This window comes from Ursus arctos, unplaced genomic scaffold (assembly GCF_023065955.2).
Source record: "Ursus arctos isolate Adak ecotype North America unplaced genomic scaffold, UrsArc2.0 scaffold_16, whole genome shotgun sequence".
Classification (NCBI taxonomy): domain Eukaryota; kingdom Metazoa; phylum Chordata; class Mammalia; order Carnivora; family Ursidae; genus Ursus; species Ursus arctos.
Genome location: NW_026622830.1, coordinates 28,864,511 through 28,886,665, shown reverse-complemented (window position 1 = coordinate 28,886,665; position 22,155 = coordinate 28,864,511). Strand labels below are relative to the sequence as shown.

At 39.0% G+C, this 22,155-nt stretch overlaps 1 protein-coding gene across 3 annotated transcripts in view; it reads left to right on the top strand.

The window, feature by feature from the left end:
- Window positions 1-22,155, top strand: part of DNAAF9 (dynein axonemal assembly factor 9) — a 166,574-nt gene that overhangs the window by 67,873 nt on the left and 76,546 nt on the right. For all 3 annotated transcript variants that reach the window (XM_048222196.2, XM_057312636.1, XM_026503087.4), the window contains 6 exons: window positions 694-818; window positions 1,656-1,752; window positions 2,673-2,779; window positions 7,011-7,088; window positions 14,932-15,030; window positions 18,951-19,006. In XM_048222196.2, coding sequence (XP_048078153.1) covers window positions 804-818; window positions 1,656-1,752; window positions 2,673-2,779; window positions 7,011-7,088; window positions 14,932-15,030; window positions 18,951-19,006 — 452 coding nt within the window. In that variant the 5' untranslated portion in view covers window positions 694-803. The remainder of the gene's footprint in view (window positions 1-693; window positions 819-1,655; window positions 1,753-2,672; window positions 2,780-7,010; window positions 7,089-14,931; window positions 15,031-18,950; window positions 19,007-22,155) is intronic.

Sequence of the window (22,155 nt, the reverse complement as noted above, 5' to 3'; positions counted from 1 at the left end):
TTAGCTTACATAGGTTTATTTGCACCCTTGGGATCATGCTATTTATTTGACCCACCAACATTTGTGGTTATTCCTTAAGTCTGTGAGCTGCTAATCTATTTATAGATGCCTTGTCCACTTGCCTCTACTTCCTTCCTCCCAGCCTTTCCTGTGTACAGAGTTCACCCCCGTACACAGTAACCCTTCCCAGAGCTGAACAGTGATGTCCTCAGGTCCATGATTGCCTTGAGTCAACAGCAACGAGCTTTAGCCATTAATATCTGCAGAACTGTCACTAGCAATATTTGGTGTTATTTCCTGCCTCGGTGGCTTTAGGCTTCGGAGTTTCTACTTGGTATTTATCTCTGTAGCAAAATACACAGCTAAGTCTGGTACCACAGATTTGATGGTGTTGAACTTTGCAAAAGCAGAACATCCCGAAGGTTGTTCTTTTTACTTATTCTGTCCCTACATTGTCATAGCCAGAGGGCCACAGTGGTGGGAGCATTGCATGGGAACTAGAAAGTCCTTGCTGCCCACACGTGAGTGTTACACAGTCACTTTGAGGCACCTTGCCTCGTTATAAAGAACTTTCAGTTTAGAGTTTTGTTACGTTGTCTCTGAAATAGCTTAAATAGTATTATTATGTGAGCAGAAAATGTATAAAGGAAATGCCTTTGAAAATGTTGTGATTTAATTTTATTTTCCTTACAGATGTAATTATACTGATTAAGTCAGATAGTGTCCATCTGTACTGCAATCCTGTAAACTATCGCTATCTCTTACCCTATGTGGCACATTGGAGAAATCTGCATTTCCACTGCATGACCGAAAATGAGGTAATGGGAGAAGATAGAATAGGCACTTAGAGACATTCTAAGGATACTGTTTCAGAAAAGTATAGATCTAGAACAGGAGGCCCCTTAAAAAAGTCAAATTGCAGGATGTCGTTACACAAAAAAAGCTATTTGTTTTAGTGGAACTTTTCATAATTCATTATGACGACGCTACCTTATAGATAAATTATATATGTGACAGACAAAAGGGACTCTTCAAATTGGGACCTAGTCATAGGCTCGTGACCCTAGCTTCCTGTCCTGCTTGTTTATCACTAGCCTGCACCCATTCTCTTAGGGGCCTAGAGTCTGATAAGCTTTTGTAACATTTCCATGTTTGGATTTTTTGGTATTTGTTTCCTTTTGGGTTCTTTTCAAGGGTTTGACTGTAAATCAGATTGGGGCTTGAGATTTAGGATTTCATGGAAATGGTGACCTAATATGGGTCAAAAACCCTTCTTTCTTTTCTTTTTTTTTAAGTTAAAGGTGTTTACTGTAAATCCTAAGTGATCACTAAATTAACACAACAGACTTACAGTCCAACAAAAAAAATAAAATAGAATCATAAAAAATACTGATACACAGTTGACCCTTGAACAACATGGGAAGAACCCGTCCTTCCATGTGAGCTTTTGGGGAATTTTCGAGGCAAGTTTTATCTCTTGCATTGAGGTATCTGACCAGCAAACACAAAAAGTTGGCTCTGGAAACACCCTCTTGGGGGCAGTCTTCTATAAATGTCATTTGAGGTAACTCTGATTGGTACGATACCAAGAAAATAGGGGATTTTGCATGATGTCTTCTCAGAGTCTATTTTCCTTTCAATTTTTCCCTCTTCAGTATGAAGATGAGGAGGCTGCAGAAGAATTTAAAATTGCCAGCTTTGTGGACATGGTTCGAGACTGTAGTAGAATTGGCATTCCTTACAGCTCCCAAGGTAAGTATCTGACAACAAGCCATATCAGAACCTTGCTTGGATGATGTGTGAATCTAGAGTTTCTACTGCTCCTTCCATTGGAGGCATTCAGCTGGGAAACCAATTGATCTATTTTCACTAAAGGCAGAGAATCAAGCAGCATGAAATTTGGGGATTTTTCTGTGCAAGCTGGTACTCATAACTGAAATTTCTGTAACAACACAACAGGCCATCCAGTCAGATAGAAAAACCGATAAGGGATTTACCACAGTTGCCATTTAGCTGTGGCACTTAATTGTATGGAGGATATAACTATGGAGCCTCTTGGTAATAAGAAATAGTAATTCATCTAACACAACATAAAAAAATTAAAAAATGAAGAAATAATAATTCAGGCAGCTGTTAAAAATATGCCAACAGTGAGCTAAAAAATTATGTGTAAAAATAAAGGAAAATAACAAATTTATCAGTGCTTATATCTTATTTTTAAAAAACTTTGCGCATTAGAGCTATTGGTATAAGAAAGGAAATTTTTTGATTTGGTAATTTTCCCTTGAGGAAGTTGATTGGCTATGTTTCTTAAGGGGGAAGAGCCAAGTTTGGGTCTGTTAATAATTATATCCACTAAGTGATGCAAGTCAGATGTAATAGGCCACTATTTATTTACTAACTTACTTGCTCACTTAGGAAACCAGAATGTGAAAATACACTGCAGAGAAATCTGAATTTGTGTAACTTGTTATGGTTTGAATTTTCTTTGGCTTTCATTTTGTATTTCTAGTTTTAATATCTAACCATTTTATCTGTTTCACTTTTATTTTGTTAAATGTGGCCGTGGTGACTTTGAGAGAGATGATGCCTGTCTAACCACATCAGATCAGGTTTAGACTGTTACATCCAGGATGGTATTTGATACAGGTTGTTTTATTTGATTTCTCTAGGTCACTTGCAGATATTTGATATGTTTGTAGTAGAGAAATGGCCAATTGTACAGGCCTTTGCACTTGAAGGCATTGGAGGGGATGGATTTTTTACCATGAAGTACGAGGTATGTATGAAAGGCAGTATGCCTGGCTTTTGTCTGCCACTTGCTGTCTTTGTGAAGGGCCCCCATAATGTGAGTGTGGATCATTATGACACTCTGAAAAGCTAGCCGTTATCTCTCAAGAGCATGGAGCAAGTTAAAAAATTTGAAATGGAAAATAGATGCTGTGCAAAGCTAGTCCCTAAACTAAACTCTGGGTGTTCTTTCTTCTAGGAGTTTCTCTCTGTCCTCCTTTCTGTCTTTTCCCCATTCCGAGTCCAGTGTTCTTCCAGACTACTCCTGTAGCACCCTAAGCTGATTCCTCTCACAGCTTTCTTTGTCCTATGTTACACATTTTTCACACACCCCTACTCATGTACCCACCCACTCTTTGTCTCTGGATTGGAAGCTCCTTGAGAACAGAAACAGCCTTTTCATTGTTGTTTGTATCTTAGAAATTCATATAATTTGAGAACTATTCAAGATCAATGAAAAAGACAGTGCAGAATTTTATATAAGTACAGCATACTAGAGGAATAAAAGGGTTATCTTTTGCATTATGAACAGTATCTTTTATTTTAGTATTCCTTCTATCTACGAGATGACCCATAAATATTTAAGTGAATTAATGAATGAGTCTGGGAGAGGGGGTCACCCGGAGTGCATATTAAGGAGGATGGCCTGGTAGGTTAGCAGTATCACCATAGGCATCTCCCACTGAGATGACCTGCCCCCAGCACAGAAGCAGGGAGTGAGCATTGACATGCTCAAAATGGGAGCATACTATTAGGCATAGAATAGGAAGCGTGGCCCAGGGCTAATTACTACCCCTCTTTCCAAGAAGTAGCAGTGTCCTTAGGAAGTAAATGGATTCTTGCCTGGTAAACCCTGTAATGTGGAAGGTACATGGGATGTAGGGTTGAAGAGAAGCACACCACTTGGGCTCCACTTTTCCTGCTCCAAAACTATAGTATTCTTACATCGACTATAAGTAGCAGAACTTCAACAAGACTGTGGGAGCTGCCCCTTCCAGGAAGTAATGTTCTCTAATTTATTTATTTATTTAAGATTTATTTATTTAAGAGAGAGAGAGTGAGCGAGCACGAGTGGGAGGAGAGGGGAGGAGACTCCCTGCTCAGTGCGGAGTCTGACGCAGGGTTCCATCTCACCACCCATGAGATCACAACCTGAGCCAAAACCAAGAATCAGACAACATTCAACCAACTGAGCCACCCAGGCGCCTTAATGCTGTCTAGTTTAGAAGAGCAGGGGCATGGGAGACCTGGGTGGCTCAGTCAGTTAATCATTCGACTCTTGATCTCAGCTCAGGTCTTGATCTCAGGGTCTTGAGTTCAAGACCCACATTGGGCTCCACACTAGGCTCTGTGCTGTGTGTGGAGACTACTTAAAAAGAAAAGTACACTAGGAGGCTTCAGGCTTCATACAAACCAAACGAGGCAGGCCTCTGACTCCTGCCTTAAGGTACATTACAGTATGCAGACACATCCAAAAGGAACAAATGCTCTTCCTTTCTTTAAGTAGGCTCCATGCCTAGCATGGGCCTTGAATGCATGACCCTGAGGTCAAGAATCTCACGCTCTACTGACTGAACTAGCCAGGCGCCCCAACAAAATCCCTTCCAAAAAACCTTTACAAGATAATGTAGATCTTTCCTATAGGATGGTGTTTTATGGGGTGAAGGGGGCAGTGAGGAGGAAACTGCACACATCAAGATCCCTTTCTCTAGATCCTGCCTTTCTTTGTAACTGCTAATTGTCATTCTCTCAAATACTTTCCTTTTGTCTCCCTCTCATTCTTCCCCCACCTCGGTTCCCTTCCTTAGCAGCCTTAAGGGTATGGAGTAGTACTCCACTCTGAGTCACACACCAGAGGCCTGATAACTGCCTGAGCCAGAAAGACTCTTGAGTCTTTTGAAGGCCAAGAGAAGGAGAACTACAGACACTTAAAATTTAATTTTTAAAAATTCTGTTTTATTGTATGTCTTTACCCAGAAGAAAGTTGTTAACCCAGAGGATGCTTTGTTCCAGGTGTACTAGGTGGCAGCACGAGAAAGGAAGCCAGACCCACATAAGCTTTTACTTGGCATTTAGGTTGGGCCAAACTGAATTACTGGTATAGAGAACTCTTCCTGGGAAGCAGCACAGGGAAGTGCCTCTGATAGGGCTTTCCCTGCCTCCAGCTTCCTCCTTCTTAACTCTCCAGCTGCTGGAACTGTCACCTAGTAATGTAAATTTACATCAACTAGCCCCTCAAGGAGAGGATTCTAATAGCAAACTTCTGAATAATGAGAGTAACCATAGAGCAAGCATTCATTTACCTTTTTATGGACAAAACATAAGATCTTCATATTTAAAGGTGGAATAAGACTTATGAAAAGATTCAACAAAATATAAGAAAGGAACCATAGCATATTAGATGCAGAGATAGATCAGCATGCTTTTTAAAAAGATTTTCTCCAGGAAATAGAATAAGAAATGAGAAAAATGTCTCTTTTGTACCTTTTAAGAATGGAGTATGTAAAGAGAGAAATGAGATATGGTAAAGCATACACAATTAAAAAGGGAGATAGATGACATAAGGAAATATTATGTCTCAAAATTATTAGTAAAATTAAAGTTTGCATTTAAAATTAGAAATCAGATTAAGCACCTTCAAAAAATCAAATCTGTTGATACTCGAAAAGCTGTTCCAGAATACAGAGGAAGGAGCCAAATGTATTAACTCAATCTTCTGGAATTTAGAATATAAGGGAGTAGAGATCCTGAGTAACTGCCTCATGCCTGTCTGCTCTCTAGTAGTTGACAAGCTCTGCTGAGAGCATAAAGCTTCCAATTAGCCTTTCCATTTGGAAATAAAAACAAGCAACCAAAGATCACCAGACATTTGATTAAATACCTGTAATTTGAAAGGAAAAGATCAAGATTAAAAAAAAAAAAAAGTTGGATTGGGTAAGACCCAAAGGTAATTAAGATATAGAGCAAAACTTAAGGCACAAAACTCTCATTAGAATGCCCAGACAAATAAGATTTGGTGACCATAGAACAAGTATTATGTGTTGATAAATTAACATAAAATAAGAGCTCTGGGAAATTATAGTTGATAAAATTAATAGAGGGGCTGGGAGGTAAAGTTAGGAAATTCTCTAAAAATGTAAAATTTAAAAATCAAGGAGATAGAAAATATGAGAAAAAAGTTAAAAGATATAGAGAACTGATCTAAGAAGTCTGATATCCAACAAGTAAGAGTTGCAGAAAGATAGAGCAGAGATATCAGAAGGGAGGAAATTTTTTAAAAAGAATAAACATTTTCAGTGATAAAAAGAATAAAAACTTTTAAATTAAATGACTTAGCAAGTATAAATGGGAAAGAAAAAACCTTAAGTCTGTCTATGCCTTTTTTGAACAGTAAGGATAAAAGAATATCACAGAAAGCTTCCAGGAAGAAAAAAAAAAAAAAGTCACCTACACAAGACAATAGGAACCAGATTTCTCTCCTTCCCGAAACAACTCAACCTAGCCAAACCAAAAGAACAAACAAAAAACAAAATATGTGAAGCAATGGTTTTCAAGATAGTAGACATCAGACAATGAAAAATAGTGATTCTCTGAGAGAAATAGACAAGGTCAGCCCTATGATTGCACTTGTTTACTACTTTGAGAAAATTTCCAGGCCCATGGCATGGGGAGGGGGTACCCAGGTGAATCCCAGTATATTTTGTAAGTTGAGAAGATGCAGTGGAGAGTCCGGTGAGAGTAGGGCAGCTAGAGTACTAAAAAGGAAAGTGCCCAGAGAGAACGCCAAAGATCTGCCGAGATTCGCCTGCCCTCCACCCATTCCAAGTATTCAACAAAGTATCAGTGCACTCAAGTGTCAGGTAACTACCAAGGGCAGAGTTAAACAAAATCTGAAAAGTAATCAAGAACAGTGCCTGATACATGCTAAGGGCTGGGAACAGTACCTACTCCAACCAGTTAGACTGGAAAAACACATATTGAAAGAGCATTGAGTAGAGTCCTCAGAAGGGTATTCAAAAGATGTACCAAAGTTTCTGTAAAGATAGCTTCCTTGAATGGGACAGCATTTATTAATATGTATTGCTTCTAATATAATTGATAAAATTTTTATTTATTATTCTAATCACTGAGTTTTCACCAATATAGTTATGTATGATACTTCTGATTGTCATAGTGATATTGACTCATTTATTTCAATGTTTTTAACCCTTATGTTGCAGTTGCAGGATGTGAGTTTGAGTCTATGGAATGTCTACAGCAAGATGGATCCTATGTCTCTGGAGAGTTTGCTTTCAGAAGTAAGAAGCCAAATTGTATTTAACTTATAAATATTAGAGCCAGCTCAGTTATCCACTAACGGTATTTAACTTGAAGAAATGCAAGATATGTTTTTGTTTGAACAATTTTCTTCCCCGATTTTTATCTTGAACTCCTCGGGGGTGGAAGGAGACTTGGAAAAGTGATAGTGCCTCTTCTGCTCTGAGGAAACCTCACCTGAGGTGAGACCAAGGCTGCCTACCAGGGTTGATGTTTCCACCTAAAAACATTCTCTAGATTGTCACCTAAAAAGGTGACTTTAGATTCCACCTAAAAACCCTAGATTGTCAGTTGGGCTGGACTTCAGAAAAACAACACAGACGGTGTCTTTTTGCACTCTTTCCCTGCTATGAAATGATTACAAAGATGGGGTTTGGCTTAAAAGAATCAATTAGAGCGGAGGTCGGCAAACGTAGGCTTTGTGCGCTCTCCATCTCTGTTAGAATTATGTTAGAACTACTCAGTGATGCCATTGTAGCCTGAGAGCAACCATGAACAATGCTTAAATGGATGGGTGTGTCTGTGCTCCAAGGAAACTTTATTTACAAAAATATGTGGCCTGCCCGCAAGCCATAACTTGCTGACTCCTGGATTAGAGGGTCAGGCATTAATATCTGAACTTGGAAGAAAGCATGATGTTGGTTGGAGCAATTTCCGGTGAGGAGCAACAGGTAAAACTGAGGCTACAGGAACAGGTGCTGTATTAAGCAGCTCAGCAGTGGCTCTCAGTGGCCAGGCTAGATATGCATGGAAAAAGAACAGTGTGTAGCCTTTTAATTAAATTAGTTATGGTATTAAAACCCAACAAAAGTAACAAAAATGGAAACTATAGACGAGTCTCACTTGTCAATGTTAATGCCTGTTTTTTTTTTTTAAAGATTTATTTATTTATTTGAGAGAGTGGAAGCAAGAGACAGAGCACCAGTGGAGGGGGAGAGGGGCAGAGGAAGAGAGAGAAGCAGACTCCCCACTAAGCAGGGAGCCCAATGTCTGATCTGAGCTGAAGGCCGATGCTTAACTGACGGAGCCACCAAGGCGCCCCTTTAATGCCTTATTTCTCGGGGTTTTGAGTTCAAGCCCCACATTGAGTGTAGAGATTACGTAGTCTTAAAAAAAAAAGAAAAGAAACAGTCAAGAGAATTAGATCCAGATAGTGGAATTAACTAATGGAAAATTTCAAATAACTAATAAAAATGCTAAAGAATTTCAGCAGAGACCTGAAAACTGTAAAGAACCAAATGGAAATGTTAGAAATGAAAAATACTATACCTAAAATGAAGAATTCATTAGATTGTCTTAACAGCAGGTTAGATACAAATGAAGAAAAGTTCTGTGAACTTGAGGGTAGGTCAAAGGAAGTTTCTAAACTGAAGGACCAAGAAAAAAAGACCAAGGGTTGTAAACAATGTCAAATGATCTAACATAGTATAGTTGGAGTCCCAGAAGGAAAGTAGAGAGAAAATGCAGCAGGAAATCTGAGTTGATAATGTCCAAGAACTTTCCAAGTTGATGAAATAAATCAATCCACAAATCCATGAAGCTCATTGAACCCCACATGGGATAAAAATTACTATAAACATGCATAAAAATGACCATAAACTTGTGCAGGGATCTCTTGTGGTGAGTCTACAAATGTTAATAAAATTCAAATCCAGCAACCAAAAGTATTTAAAATGCAATTCTAGTCTTTATTTGTGTCTCTAGAAAAATTACTGAAAAGGGAGCAATTCCTACCCGTATTACTTTTTTAAAATTTGCCTTATTTTCTTCTCCCTTCTCTGAGTTGTTTCATAGCCTCCAAACTTCTCTAAAACCCTCTTTCTGTCCACCATCCAAATACTTACTCTGCTCACATCTATTTCCCCTTTGCCAAGACTTGTAATCTTAAGCCAGAATTGACATCTAGGCTTTAAATTAATTCCCACTGGTCAGTCACTGCTAGCGGCTCTTTGATGGCGGGAAAACCTACAGCTCCATGCTACCTGGTCAGATCCCACGGAGAGAGAGTGCAGACTCCTCTGAGAAGAATTTTTTTTATTTTATCGATTATGTTTTCCATGAAATACTCCTTATAGATGAACTGCACCTGTACTCACAGATACACTAATTAAACTACAAGGAGGTGCTACTTTTTCATCTATTAAAATGCTAGATATTTGTTAAAGGCTGAGAGTAGAGTTGCCAGTTACCAAAGAGTAAGAGTGAGGCCTTCAGTGGAATACGTGAAATGCCTGTCTGGAATGAACATTTGGCATCGCTATCCAGCCATTTCAGTCCAGTAATTTATCTCAAGAAAATAATTAAAGATGCCAGGGAAGGATGTTCACTGAAATATTGTTTATAAAAACTGTTAATAAAAACTGAAGACAAAGTAAATGTCCAACAGTAGGAAGTAGATTAAATAAATTATTCAGTGGCCCATTATACTGTCATTTAAGATCATGTTTTAGAATTGGATTTTATATAGAAGTTCAAAATATGTTGGCAAAGTAAAAGTTATTTCCATCTTTGTAAAACAATTTGTGGTTTCTATGTCTTAGAAACCCCAGGGGTAGTCTTATTGGTCATTTATATTATTTTATTTTCATTTTCCCATTTTTATTGCATTATGTAATTCTTAAAAATACTTTGAAATATTGAAGTTGATCCTTTTTCCCCCCTTTTCAGTCAATATAGTGCCTTTGGGGTTTTTTGCTTGTTTGTTTGTTTGTTTGTTTGTTTATTGAGAGAGAGAGGGCAGGAGTGGGGGGTAGGGGCAGAGGGAGAGGGAGAGAATCTTAAGCAGGCTCCATGCTCAGCGCAGAGCCTAATGCAGGGCTCAATCTCACAACCCTGAAATCGTGATCTGAGCTGAAATCAAGAGTCAGACGCTCAACCAACTGAGCTACCCAGGGGCCCCTGCTTGATGGTTTATTAAACAAATACATAGCCCTTGATCCCTGCTATTTCTTGGATACTGTGCTTATGCTAAAGTCGCAGAAACAGGTAGACCTGGCCCCCTCTCATGCTGTTTAATGGGCTTTTAGACAAATAATAGCAGTGTACTTTAGTAACTGCTGTAATTGCAGTGGAATATAGAGGGTAAGGAAAATAACTCTGCCTCGAATTGCTCCGGATTGCTTCCCAAAGGAGTCATGTATGGTAATCAGAGATTTTCCCAGACAGGTGGAGGTGGTATGAGCATTCTAGCCACAGGGAAGGAACCTGTCTGGAAACCCCAGAAATACACAGAAAGCCTCAGAATCATCTCCTTTTGAACATTGAGAACAACTTTTAAACGTGCTTGCTTTCCCCTTGCCTCGTCCTTGAGCCAGCTCAGCTTGCTGGTGGTGCAATGAATATGGACTTTGAGCCACCAGAGAGCCGGATGCCAGCCTAGGGCCAAGAGTTCTGTCTAAAGTTCAGTATCCTTCCCTACCATCCAAGATCCAAGGCACATTGGCATGGTTCTTGGGGTGTTCAGACCTTTTCTGCTTATCTGACCTTGATATCTATCTGGGCCTGTCTTCTGGATTTGGCTTCAAAGTCTGTGCAGATAAACTTTCCCTTCTTCATCATGAGATGCAACTGACCAGTTCCACCTACATACACGATATCTATTTCCATGAGTGCACCATTTGTATTAGGGAAAAGTTGGAGAATAGTGTGTCTGCTGGAAAAAACAGGCTCGGGGTATCTCTTATGTCAATATATTTCCACTTCTGCTGCTCTTTAGTATTACGTCCTCAGGCAGGTCACTTTACTCTTCAGTACCCCAGTTTCCTTATCTATAAAGTGGGCATAGAGAAATGCAAGGATGTCAGGACGTCTTAAGACTGAGTGTATATGTATATTTGTATGGACATTTCATATATAATGCTAGTTATTTTTAGTATGAGAATTCATCACATCTTTCATTTCACTCATAGCATGGAACTGAAAGCAGTATTTAATGATTCATTCTACCTTATTCTGTAATTAGTAGTGATACATCCTCAGGGAATTTTTTGGAACAGAGTGCCCATCTTTTTTCATGTATTCCCCAAAACACACAGACTATGTTGGATCCTGGATCAGGGGCACTGATTGGGCCTGATAGCAGCAGGTCAGAATCCCAAACGCAGAAGGTCTGGTTAAAGGGCCACAGCACAGAGGTGGTATGGCGGGGCAGTCTGACCCAGGTAATTGTAGGTTACCGGTTACAAGTATGCACATATTTGTGTGTGTGTGTGTGTGTGTGTGTGTGTGTGTGTGTGTGTGTGTATGTAAGATACTTCTGTAAAAATAGAATGAGGATATTTTCCAAAATGTTAACTGATTTTTGTTCTATATTTTCTGAGTTTTCTGTAGTGAATATATTACTTGTGCATCTGTTTTTAAAGATTCAGAAAAGAGCATTAATGTATAGCTTAATGAGTCATTATAAAGCAAAGCAACAGAATCTTGCCACCCCAGAAGCAATGTGAGTGCTTTTAGCTCATTAGCTCTTTCCTACTCCCATTAGCTCTTTCCTACTCCCTCAAGAATAACACTATCATGAATTCTATGGCAATGACCTCCTTACTTTTCGTTGCAATTTTTTCATCAAAATGTACTTCCAAAAAAACATAGTTTAACTTTGCTTGTGTGTGTGTCTGTCTGTCTGTCTGTCTAGGTTTCTTTTAATCTACAGGTTCCTCCTCCATCTCTTTGTCCCCACTCCTTACTTACTATCTATTTATTAAGGAAACCAGATAATTTGTCTTAATGTTGTCCTCAGTGGGATTTGTAGATCTCATTCCTATCATGTAGTTTAATATTTTCCCCTGTGTTCTGTGTTTCCTTACTATTAGTAGTTGAATGTAGAGTTTTAATCAGTGTTCTGATTGATTTTGGGAGGGAAAACTACTTCTGAGAGGGTGTTGTATTCTTTATAAGAAGTACATATACTGGGGCGCCTGGGTGGCGCGGTCATTAAGCGTCTGCCTTCGGCTCAGGGCGTGATCCCGGCGTTCTGGGATCGAGCCCCACATCAGGCTCCTCCACTGGGAGCCTGCTTCCTCCTCTCCCACTCCCCCTGCTTGTGTTCCCTCTCTCACTGGCTGTCTCTCTCTCTGTCAAATAAATAAATAAAATCTTTTAAAAAAAAAGTACATATACCTAATTGATTTTCTTTTTTGTGTGTGAGCAGTCATTGATATTCAATCCTTAGATCTTTAATTCATTAATTAAATTCTTTATTCACCATTGTAAAATGGTAGTATTCCAATTTTGTAATTCCTTCTTCAATTATATTCTCTAAAGAGAAATATTCAACTTGCTATTTGGTTATGCAGTGGTAGAGTCCATGTGGGAAGAGCAGGATAATTGTTTGAATTCTTGCTTTTATTTATCAATTTTAAAAGTAAAGTTGGCCCCCAGCCATTTTCCAAAAGTAACCTATTAGTTCTTTTTAATATGTCTCATTCTGAACTCAGAGATTTAAACATAATTGATGTTTCTGCCCATTGGAGTATATATCATCTTTACTAATGTTTACATTGTTCCAGCTTTGGGCAGTGGCTTACTTCAAGTTGGTCACAGATTGTTCTAACACAATCCCAGGGGCGCCTGGGTGGCTCAGTCGTTAAGCATCTGCCTTCGGCTCAGGGCATGATCCTGGCGTTCTGGGATGGAGCCCCGCATCAGGCTCCTCCGCTGGGAGCCTGCTTCTTCCTCTCCCACTCCCCTTCCTTGTGTTCCCTCTCTCTCTGGCTGTCTCTCTCTCTGTTAAATAAGTAAATAAAATCTTTAAAAAAACCCACACAATCCCAATAGTCCTTGATAACTTCCTTGCCATATACTATGACAGGATATTCCTGGATTATCTTACACATTTCCTGTCCCAGATCTGGAATCAGTCATTTCTCTTAAGTTCTGGTTTCTTTGAGTGGGGAATTGTATTTCAACACAGCAGTCTAGGTGCTAGGAATGCTCACTGGTATTGGTTTGGTCATTGTTCCTAGACCTTTTCAGTGGGTACAGCTAGGAAATTCTGTGTGTGTGTATCTGTCTCTCTCCATATGTATATACATATATACATACACCTGATTTTTTGTCCCACATTATATATAAAACATACATAGGAAACAATATCAGCATTGTCACCCACATGATTACTGAAAATAATTTTAGATATGTATACACACACACATCTGTATCTATCTATAAATAAAATGTAGATCATCTGGGCAGCAAGCAGCAGAGCCATTAGTTAAGAATGTTGTTTAGAGTAAGTATTCCCAGTAGAAGTCCATTGTGCTTTATGCCTAGGGCCAGAGGTAGAGTCAGTACATGGGTAACACAGAGCCCATAGGTCTGAGTACTTGTTTATCAACTGGGAGAGAATGAAGGAGAACATAGATCCAGTCAGTTTTAGTGCAGCAAACAGAATGCCTGCTCTGAGCAAGGCACTAGGCCAGTGCCCAAAATACAAACACATTGTGTGAGATGGACAGTAAAGATAACTTATCTGAGTACAAATTATCAGCAATTTCAAAATAAGACAAAGAGGGACGCCTGGGTGGCTCAGTCAGTTAGACATCTGCCTTGGGCTCAGGTCATGATCCCATGGTCCCAGAATCGAGTTCCACATCACACTCCTTGCTCAGCAGGGAACCTGCTTTTCCCTCTGCCTACTGCTTCCCCCGCTTGTGCTCTCTCTCGCTCTCTGACAAATAAATAGTCTTTTTTAAAAAAGAATTAAGACAAAGATGTTATTTGAGTATCTTAAGCAACTCATAGCTGATGTGTTTTGGTTAACTGATGATGTTTTAAAGGAAAGCCAGAAGCACAAAGCAATGTCTAGTGATTGGGAACAGGAATGAATTCAGAGAGGAGGCTGAAAAGTAGCTGGGATGGGGGAGGGAGAGAGGTTGCACGAAGAGGAGAGTCAACTGGGAAGGGCACAGAGTTCTGCAGTTCTCCCACTACCACTCAGGGAGGGTGCGAGGGAGGAGAGGGCTATGGGCCACTGGGGCGCCACCCAACTTCTAACTAAGGTCATCTGACTTGTCCTTAAAGCTTCACTGATGTGACTACCTTTTGTCACTGGATGTACTGTCTTTTAGGTGCCTCATAAATAGGTCCCTCTCTCCAATAAAGATTGCTAAAGTAAGGCGCTGGGTGGATATTACTGTCCTCTTTCTAAACAACTTTATTAGAATATAATTTATATACCATAAAATTCACCCATTTTAAGTGTACAATTCAGTAATTTTTAGTGAAATTTTTAATGAAATTGTACAACCATCACCACCATCTAATTTTAGAACATTTTCATCAAGCCCCCAAATGCCCTTGTGTTAACTTGTAGTCAATCTCTATTCCTACCTGGCCTCATTCAAACCACTAATCTGCTTTCTGTCTCTATAGATTTGCCTTTTCTGGATATTTCATATGAATGAAGCATATACCAGGTGGTCATTTATATCTGGCCTCTTTCGCTTGTTTTTGAGGTTCATCTATGTGATAACATGTATCTGTAGTTTGCTGTTAACTTTTAAAATATATTTGGGGGCGCCTGGGTGGCTCAGTCATTAAGCATCTGCCTTCAGCTCAGGGCATGATCCTGGAGTTCTGGGATCGAGCCCCACGTCAGGCTCTTCCACGGGAAGCCTGCTTCTTCCTCTCCCACTCCCCCTGCTTGTGTTCCGTCTCTCGCTGGCTGTCTCTCTCTCTCTGTCAAATAAATAAATAAAATCTTTAAAAAAATAATAAAATGAAATATATTTAACTGGTCTGGTATTTTGATATCTGATGCAGTTTCATGATTCTGGTTTTCTAAAGTACCTCTTAATGTGACCATCCTTTTCATTTTCTTCCTAGGATTTGGTGGCTTTTGAACATCAGTGGACTAGCTTCTTTGCTAATTTTGATACAGAAATTCCTTTCCTGCTGGAACTTTCTGAATCTCAGGCGGGTGAGGTATGTAAGGAAAGGGTCAAAGAGAAAAAATTGATTAACTTATTTATTGTTTCTGTTTTAGTTTTGTTAATTTTTTCAGAATACAACACTACCAATCCTAATGTTTTGGTTTTTATTTCCTTAAGCTTTTTTTGTGCTGTAAAGAAGTTTTTAGCCCCCATGCCAACCTACCAACCTCTATAAAGAAGTTGTTTTGGGGTGTGTTTTTTTTTTTTTTTTTTCTGTGCCAGCTTCTATACAAGAAAGATACTCATTTTAGAGTGTGGTGGTACCTCTGTTGGCAAGGAATGCTATTGGGCACTAGTTAATAAGCCTAGAAATAATTCTCCACATGTGAGTAGTTCTCCTTTCCTCGGTTGAACCCCTGGGTAAGCTTTCTTTCCAGGCAAACAATGGTGAAGTTACTAGAGTCAGTGTAAGACGCACTCTGTGAGTAAACTAAGGTATCTAAATCAAGACCCAGGGCATAGGCCAGTCCCCAGAGTTAGTCAACAGGGAGGATCGGAACAGCAATCTTGAGCTTACACGTGAGCCTACCTTGGGCTTGCACTCCCAGTGCTCAGCTCTCCTGTGCTGCACTGACTTCTGACCTCTGGAGTTGGTGTTGATCTTTGTTGTCATGCATCTCACTTTTACATGTTATAAACCCCACCAATACATTGCTATTGTTTTTGTTTGAACAGTCAAGTTTCTTTTTTAATTCTCTTTTTCTAATCTTGTTTTAATCCTTTTAAATACTTTTTTGAAAGATTTAAAGAATTTTTAAAAATGTATGTATTTTTTTACTGTAGTTACTGTAGTTACTGTTCTCAGTGCTCTTCATTCCTTTGTGTAGATCCAGATTTCCATTTAGGATGATTTCCTTCTCCCTAAGAAATGTCCATTAATATTTTTCATGGTGCAAATCTGATGATGAGTTCTTCCAGCTTTCATATGTCTGAAAAAATATCTTTATTTCACTTTCATTTTTGAAAGACAGTTTTGCCATGTATAGAATTCTTGGTTGACAGTTTTTTCCTTTCAGTACCTGGAAGATGCTGTTCCACTGTCTTCTGCCTTTCATTGTGTGTAATGTTCTCCTCTTTATCTTTAATGTTCATCTTTAGTTTTATTCTTTATCGTTGTTCCTCTGTACATATCTGGTCTTTTTCTTTTTTCTTCTGGCAGCTTTTAAGATTCTCTCTTTTATTACTAGTTTTGAGTAGTTTCTTCATATTTCTCGTGCTTGGCTTTTGTTAAGCTTCTTGGATCTGTGGATTTATATAGTTTTCATCAAGTTTGGAAAGTTTTTGGCCATTATTTGTTCAGATATTTTTTCTGTCCACCTTTTTCTCAGAGACTCTAATTACCTCTGTATTAGGCCACTTGAAGTAGTCCCACATCTCACTGATGCCCTTTTCAGTTTTCTGGATTCTTTTTTCTTCTCTCATTACTATGGTTCCAAGAGTAAAAAGATACTCGAAATGGTATATTCTATGACATGTTACTTCTTGTTTCCTACCACCTCCTTCTCATTCCCTCCCTTTCTTCACCATTTTCCACTTACTCCACTACCAGTAGGTAACAAATCTCTTCATTTCTGATTTATCCTTTTTTTCTTTTGCACAAATAAGCAGATACATGCGTATTTTCTCTTGTTTCTTTCATTGAAGAGCAAGATACATATAGTCATTTCCACTTTGCTTTTTTCCCTCAATAAGAATATATCCTCAAGCTTTCTCCAAGTTAGTTCATTGAGATCTTCCTCATTCTTTATGATTCATAGTACTCCATTGTGTGGATTTATCTTAATTTATTCAACCATTCTCTTATGTATGCTTGTTTAGGTTGTTTTCAATATTCTGCCATTGCAAACAGTGCCATAGTAAATAACTTTGTGCTTAATGTATTTTCAAATTGCTGGAGGTTTGTATACCTAGTAATGTGATTGCTGGGTCAAAAGGTAAGCACAGTTGTGTTAGCTATTGCCAGATTTCTCTTCAAAAGGGTTGACCAATTTGCATTCCCACCAGCTGTGTATGAGAGTGCCTGTTTCACCACAGTCTCACCAACAGGATGTATTGTCACACTTTTTAATTTTTCACAGTCTCATAGATAAGAAATGGAATTTTTCTAATTATGAGTAAGCTTGAACACTTTTCCATGTTTGAAGGCCACTTTATATTTTATTTTCGTATGGTTTTTTCCCCATTTTCATGTTAGTACAGTATTATTAACTAAACTGGGCAGGTGAGTAATCGAAGGAACCTCGTAGGTTATAAAGATTACTTGAAATAATGCATTTAAGTGTTTATCACAGTTCACATGGTAAACCCTCAGTAAAATTTAGCTATTTTAATATATAAAGAGTTTTTACAGGTCAGTAAGATCTGTGAACACCAAAACTCCAATTGATGAACATCCAGAAGATATAAGTAAACAGTTAATTACCAAAGGGAAATCCAGATGGCCATTGAATATATCTGAAATACTCTACTTCATTAGAAATCAAAGGAATGTATAATAAAACAGCAATGAGATACCTTTTTTCTTTTTTTCTTTTTTAAGATTTTATTTATTTATTTGACAGAGAGAGAGTGAGAGAGGGAACACAGCAGGGGGAGTGGGAGAGGGAACACAAGTGGGCGGAGTAGGAGAGGGAGAAGCAGGTTCCCCGCTGAACAAGGAGCCTGATGTGGGACTCAATCCCAGGACTCTGGGATCATGACCCGAGCTGAAGTCAGGTGCTTAACCATCTGAGCCACCCAGGTGTCCCAGATTAAACTTTTTTGAAAAACAGTTTGGCAATATAGTTCTGCCTTTTTACCCTGTAATTTCATTTCCAGATCTGCTTTAAGGAAATAATCAGAGCTGCAAGTAAAATTTATAAAAAGTTGTTTATTACAGTATTACTCATAATGTAAGAGGGTTAGTAGCAATATAAATTTCCAAGAATAGAGGGCTATTTATAGGCTTTGGTACAACCATATACCATGGATGTACCATAGGAGGAAAGTAGGAAGAAAATATACCAGAATGTTAACAGTTGTTAGAGATTGTAGGTGGCTTTTATTAAATTCTAAAATAAGTATATATTACTTACATAATCAGAGTTTGGGGAGAATAGTAGATGTTATTTAAGTGGATTAAAATTGCCTTTTGGAATTTTGAACCCTTTTGACATAGACTCTGCATATCAATTTCAGGTTAATATTTAGCCTAGTACTATACACACTAAGGCTGAGAAGTACTTCTGTGGTTTCCTGGGAAACTTCTTTTGGTGAACTTCTGAGTTCTATGGATTCTTTCTCAATGCTGACTTTAAATTAGTATGTTAGGGGGTGCCTGGGTGGCTCATTCGGTTGAGCGGCTACCTTTGGTTTAGGTCAACATCTCAGGGTCCTGGGATTAAGCCCTGCATGGTTCTCTCTCCCTTTGCCCCTCCCCCTGCTCTTGTGTGCTCTCACTCTCAAATAAATAAATAAACAAATAAATAATTAGTGTGTTAGAATTAATATGTATTCCTTTATTAGAAATGTAGAAAAACAAATTTTTAATAGAAGGAAAAGTCCTACATGATTAGTAACTTGGACCGTAGATGATGATTGGTTCAATTTTCTTTCAGTAATTAAAAATTATAAAACTTAACAAGAATTTCTTTTCTTTACCTTCCTTTTTCTTTTGTAGCCTTTTGTCTTTATTTCTTTTGCTGTTTTTTCTTTGCTACCTGTCCCCAAAATTCATGTTGCTTTCTACCACATGTCCTTCCATGTTCTTATAGTAATCTATAAACATATCTCTCTCTCCCTCTCTCTCTCACACGCATGCACACACACACACTCGCTATACCTACATACATACATATGTACATATATGAGGGGATTTGTGATTGTTTTATAAAATTATGATCTTAATATATACAATGTTGGCTTCTTTTGTAGCCATTCAGAAGTTACTTCAGTCATGGAATGATCTCCAGCCATATAACTGAAAACAGGTAAGTTTCTTGGGGAAGAAAGGTGAATGGTGATAGAGAAAATGGGATTGGCGAGGTGGGTGGTTGTGAGGGATCATCTAAGTCCAGGAGGTAGAGTCAGGAAAATACAAATTGACTTTAGTCATCACAGGGTAAGAAATTCATACCCTGAAAAATTGTCCATTTACTGTTTTTGTATTTATATACATATATATACATATATATATATGTATATATATGTATGTATGTATTTTTTAAAGATATTATTTATTTGAGAGAGCATGCGCACAAGTGGGGGACAGAAGCAGAGGGAAAGGGAAAAGTAGTGCTCACCACTGATCAGGGAGTCTGATGTGGGGCCCAATGCGGGGCTCAATCCCAGGGCCCTGAGATCATGGCCTGAGTCAAAGGGTGATGCTTAACCGACTGAGCCACCTAGGCGCCCCATACATATATATATATATATATTTTTTTTTTTTTAAATACAGTTTTATAGTAACCTAGCTTTTAAAACATTGTAGCTTGTAGAAATCGAAAGAATATTATATTCCATCCCTACCCTCAGAAAAACTAGGAAGCAGAATGTCCAAGGGCTAAGCAGGGATCAACAGCATCTTGTGGGGAGTTAGAGGGCTCAGGCATAAAGGTCCAGCCCCAGGAAGACAGGGAGCATCAGGGTTGCTGCATTTGTTTTTTTGAAGTATTTCCTTTAGCACCTCTCTTGTCATGGTGATCTGGAGGGCCCATCTAGGGATGGTTCCTCTGATGAATAGATGAGAGTAGATTTTTCCTCTCTTTTCTTCCCTAATTCCAATCCAATCTAAAGTGAGACAAATTGTCATGGCTGGGGCTCAGGGTTATCTTTTTCTGCCTGAAGAGTCATTTACCTTGAATTAAGCTTCAGAAGAAAAATCAGAGTCATGTTTACTTTTAAGAGCACCTGTTTGCCTGAAACTTAAGGAGGTATTTTTAAGAATAATGCAAGAAATATAAAGAATTTTCCACATGACACACACTAAGGGCAATTTAAGGAAAGGGTACAGGATAAAGGAAACTGTCTTTATCTGTTTTAGCTGCCGTGACAAAAATACCATAAACTGCGTGGCTTATAAACAAAAAACATTTATTTCCGAAAGTTCTGGAGGCTGGGAAGTCCAAGATCATGGCACTGTCCCATCCGATGTCTGATCAGGGCCCCCTTCACTATAACCAAACTTACATAGCAAAAAGGGCAAGGGATCTCTCAGAAGCCTCTTTTATAAGAGGCTTTTTTATAATCCCATTCATGTGGGATCTGCCCTAATGACTTAATCACCTCCCAAAGGCTCTACCTCCTAATACCATCACTTTGGGGGTTAGGATTTTAACATATGAATTTTGTGGGGTGACAGACATTCAATTTTGTGGGGTGACAGACATTCAGTCCATAGCAGAAAGTATCTTTTAAAAGTATCCTTTAGGTACTATTTGTTGAGAACATATGACATACTAAGCAAGAAATATGTGATTAAAAAGTAAACCAGTCATGGGGGTGCTGAGCTGGCTCAGTCAGTAGAGTATTTGACTCTTGATCTCAGGGTCGTAGTTTGAGCCCCATGTCGGACATAGAGATTACTTGGGAAAAAAAAAAAAAAAAAACACAGCAGTCATGGTTTCTGCCCTTATGGAGTGTATAGTGTGGTAGAGAAATAAGACAATCAAGCAACTTCACAAAATAATATAATTACAGACTCTGATTGGTGCCATGAAGGAGAAAAGAACTTGGCATTGTGAAGACCATAGCTGGAGAGCATGGCTTCTCTGAGGGGAGATCTGAATGATGAGTAAAGATAATTAAGGGAGGGGGGTGGGCGCCTGGTTGGCTCAGTCAGTGAAACGTGCAATTCTTGATCTCAAGGTTTTGGGTTTGAGCCCCACATTGGGTATAGAGATTACTTAAAAATAAAATCTTAAAAAAAAAAAAAAGATGATTAAGGCAGAAAAACATCCTGAGATGAGAGCATAAGGGACATAAAAGAAGATAGATTTGGTGGGATATAAGAGTTGGGGGAGAGTGGCCTTCCATGGAGCCAAAGAAGTTGGCCAGACCAAACCATGCAAGTCTTCTTTGGCCCTGTGGAAGATTTCAGTCCTTCTCCTGAAAATAACATAAAGGCATTAAAGGTTTTCCATGTATGAAAGGTTGTCCTCTCTGAACTGTGGAGAATAGATTGTAGGAGAGCAAGAGTGAAAGCAGGGTCACTGTAGGAAGCATTGCAGTTGTCTGAGGAAGAAATGATGGCAGCATGGACTAGGCTTGTGACCATGTGGATTGAGGAAAATGGACAAATAGGAGTGAAACATGGGTGGTTGATTGGATTTAGAAGGTAAGGGGCAAGAGAAGTCAAGAAGGCCTAAGGGGGCGTCTCAGGTCTGGTTCAGTTCCTGGGTGGATGATGATGCCATTTATTTACTGCAAGAACTAAAGGGGAACAGGGGGGTAGATCATGAAAGAGGAGAGGAGAGGCAGACAGCTGAAAGTAAAACCCTAGGAATATTCAGAGGCAGATAGAGGAGGAGAATGGCTGACAAGGGAAACTGAGACGCAACAGGTCTTGTGGGGAGTGGGTGTCAGGTGCTTCTGAGAGACCAAGGAAGGGCAGGCTGAAGCCTATCCATTGGATTTGCTATTTGCTATGTGAAAGTCACTTGGTGACTTTTGCAGGAGTAATTGGAGTGAAATGACTGAGGGGTCAACTGAAGTGGGCTGAGAAATGAGCATAAAGTGACAGCAATAAACTAAAATAGACAAGTCTAACTAAGAGAGGAGACAGAAGAAGGGAATGCATGCAGGGCAGGTGGGTGTAGTAGTGAGATATTTGCAACCCTGCTCTCCTCCTCCCATCCTAAAAGCTACTCCGGAATAGTTAATGCCTCTGTTGTCTGCCTATAGTCTGAGTATCACAACTGCTGTCATCCTTTAAAATTTCTATTTCTATTAAAATGCTATTATATGAAACTAGAACCTTGCTCCATCTCTGCATCATGTACAGCAGACCTACAGAACTTTCTCCTTAAGAAGTAGAGCAAGCTGAAAATACAAACCTGGCTTGAATTTAGTTATGTCCCTAAATGATCCCTATGGGTCAGTAGGAGGACTCAGAGACATCTGGCATCACTTCCCAGCAAGC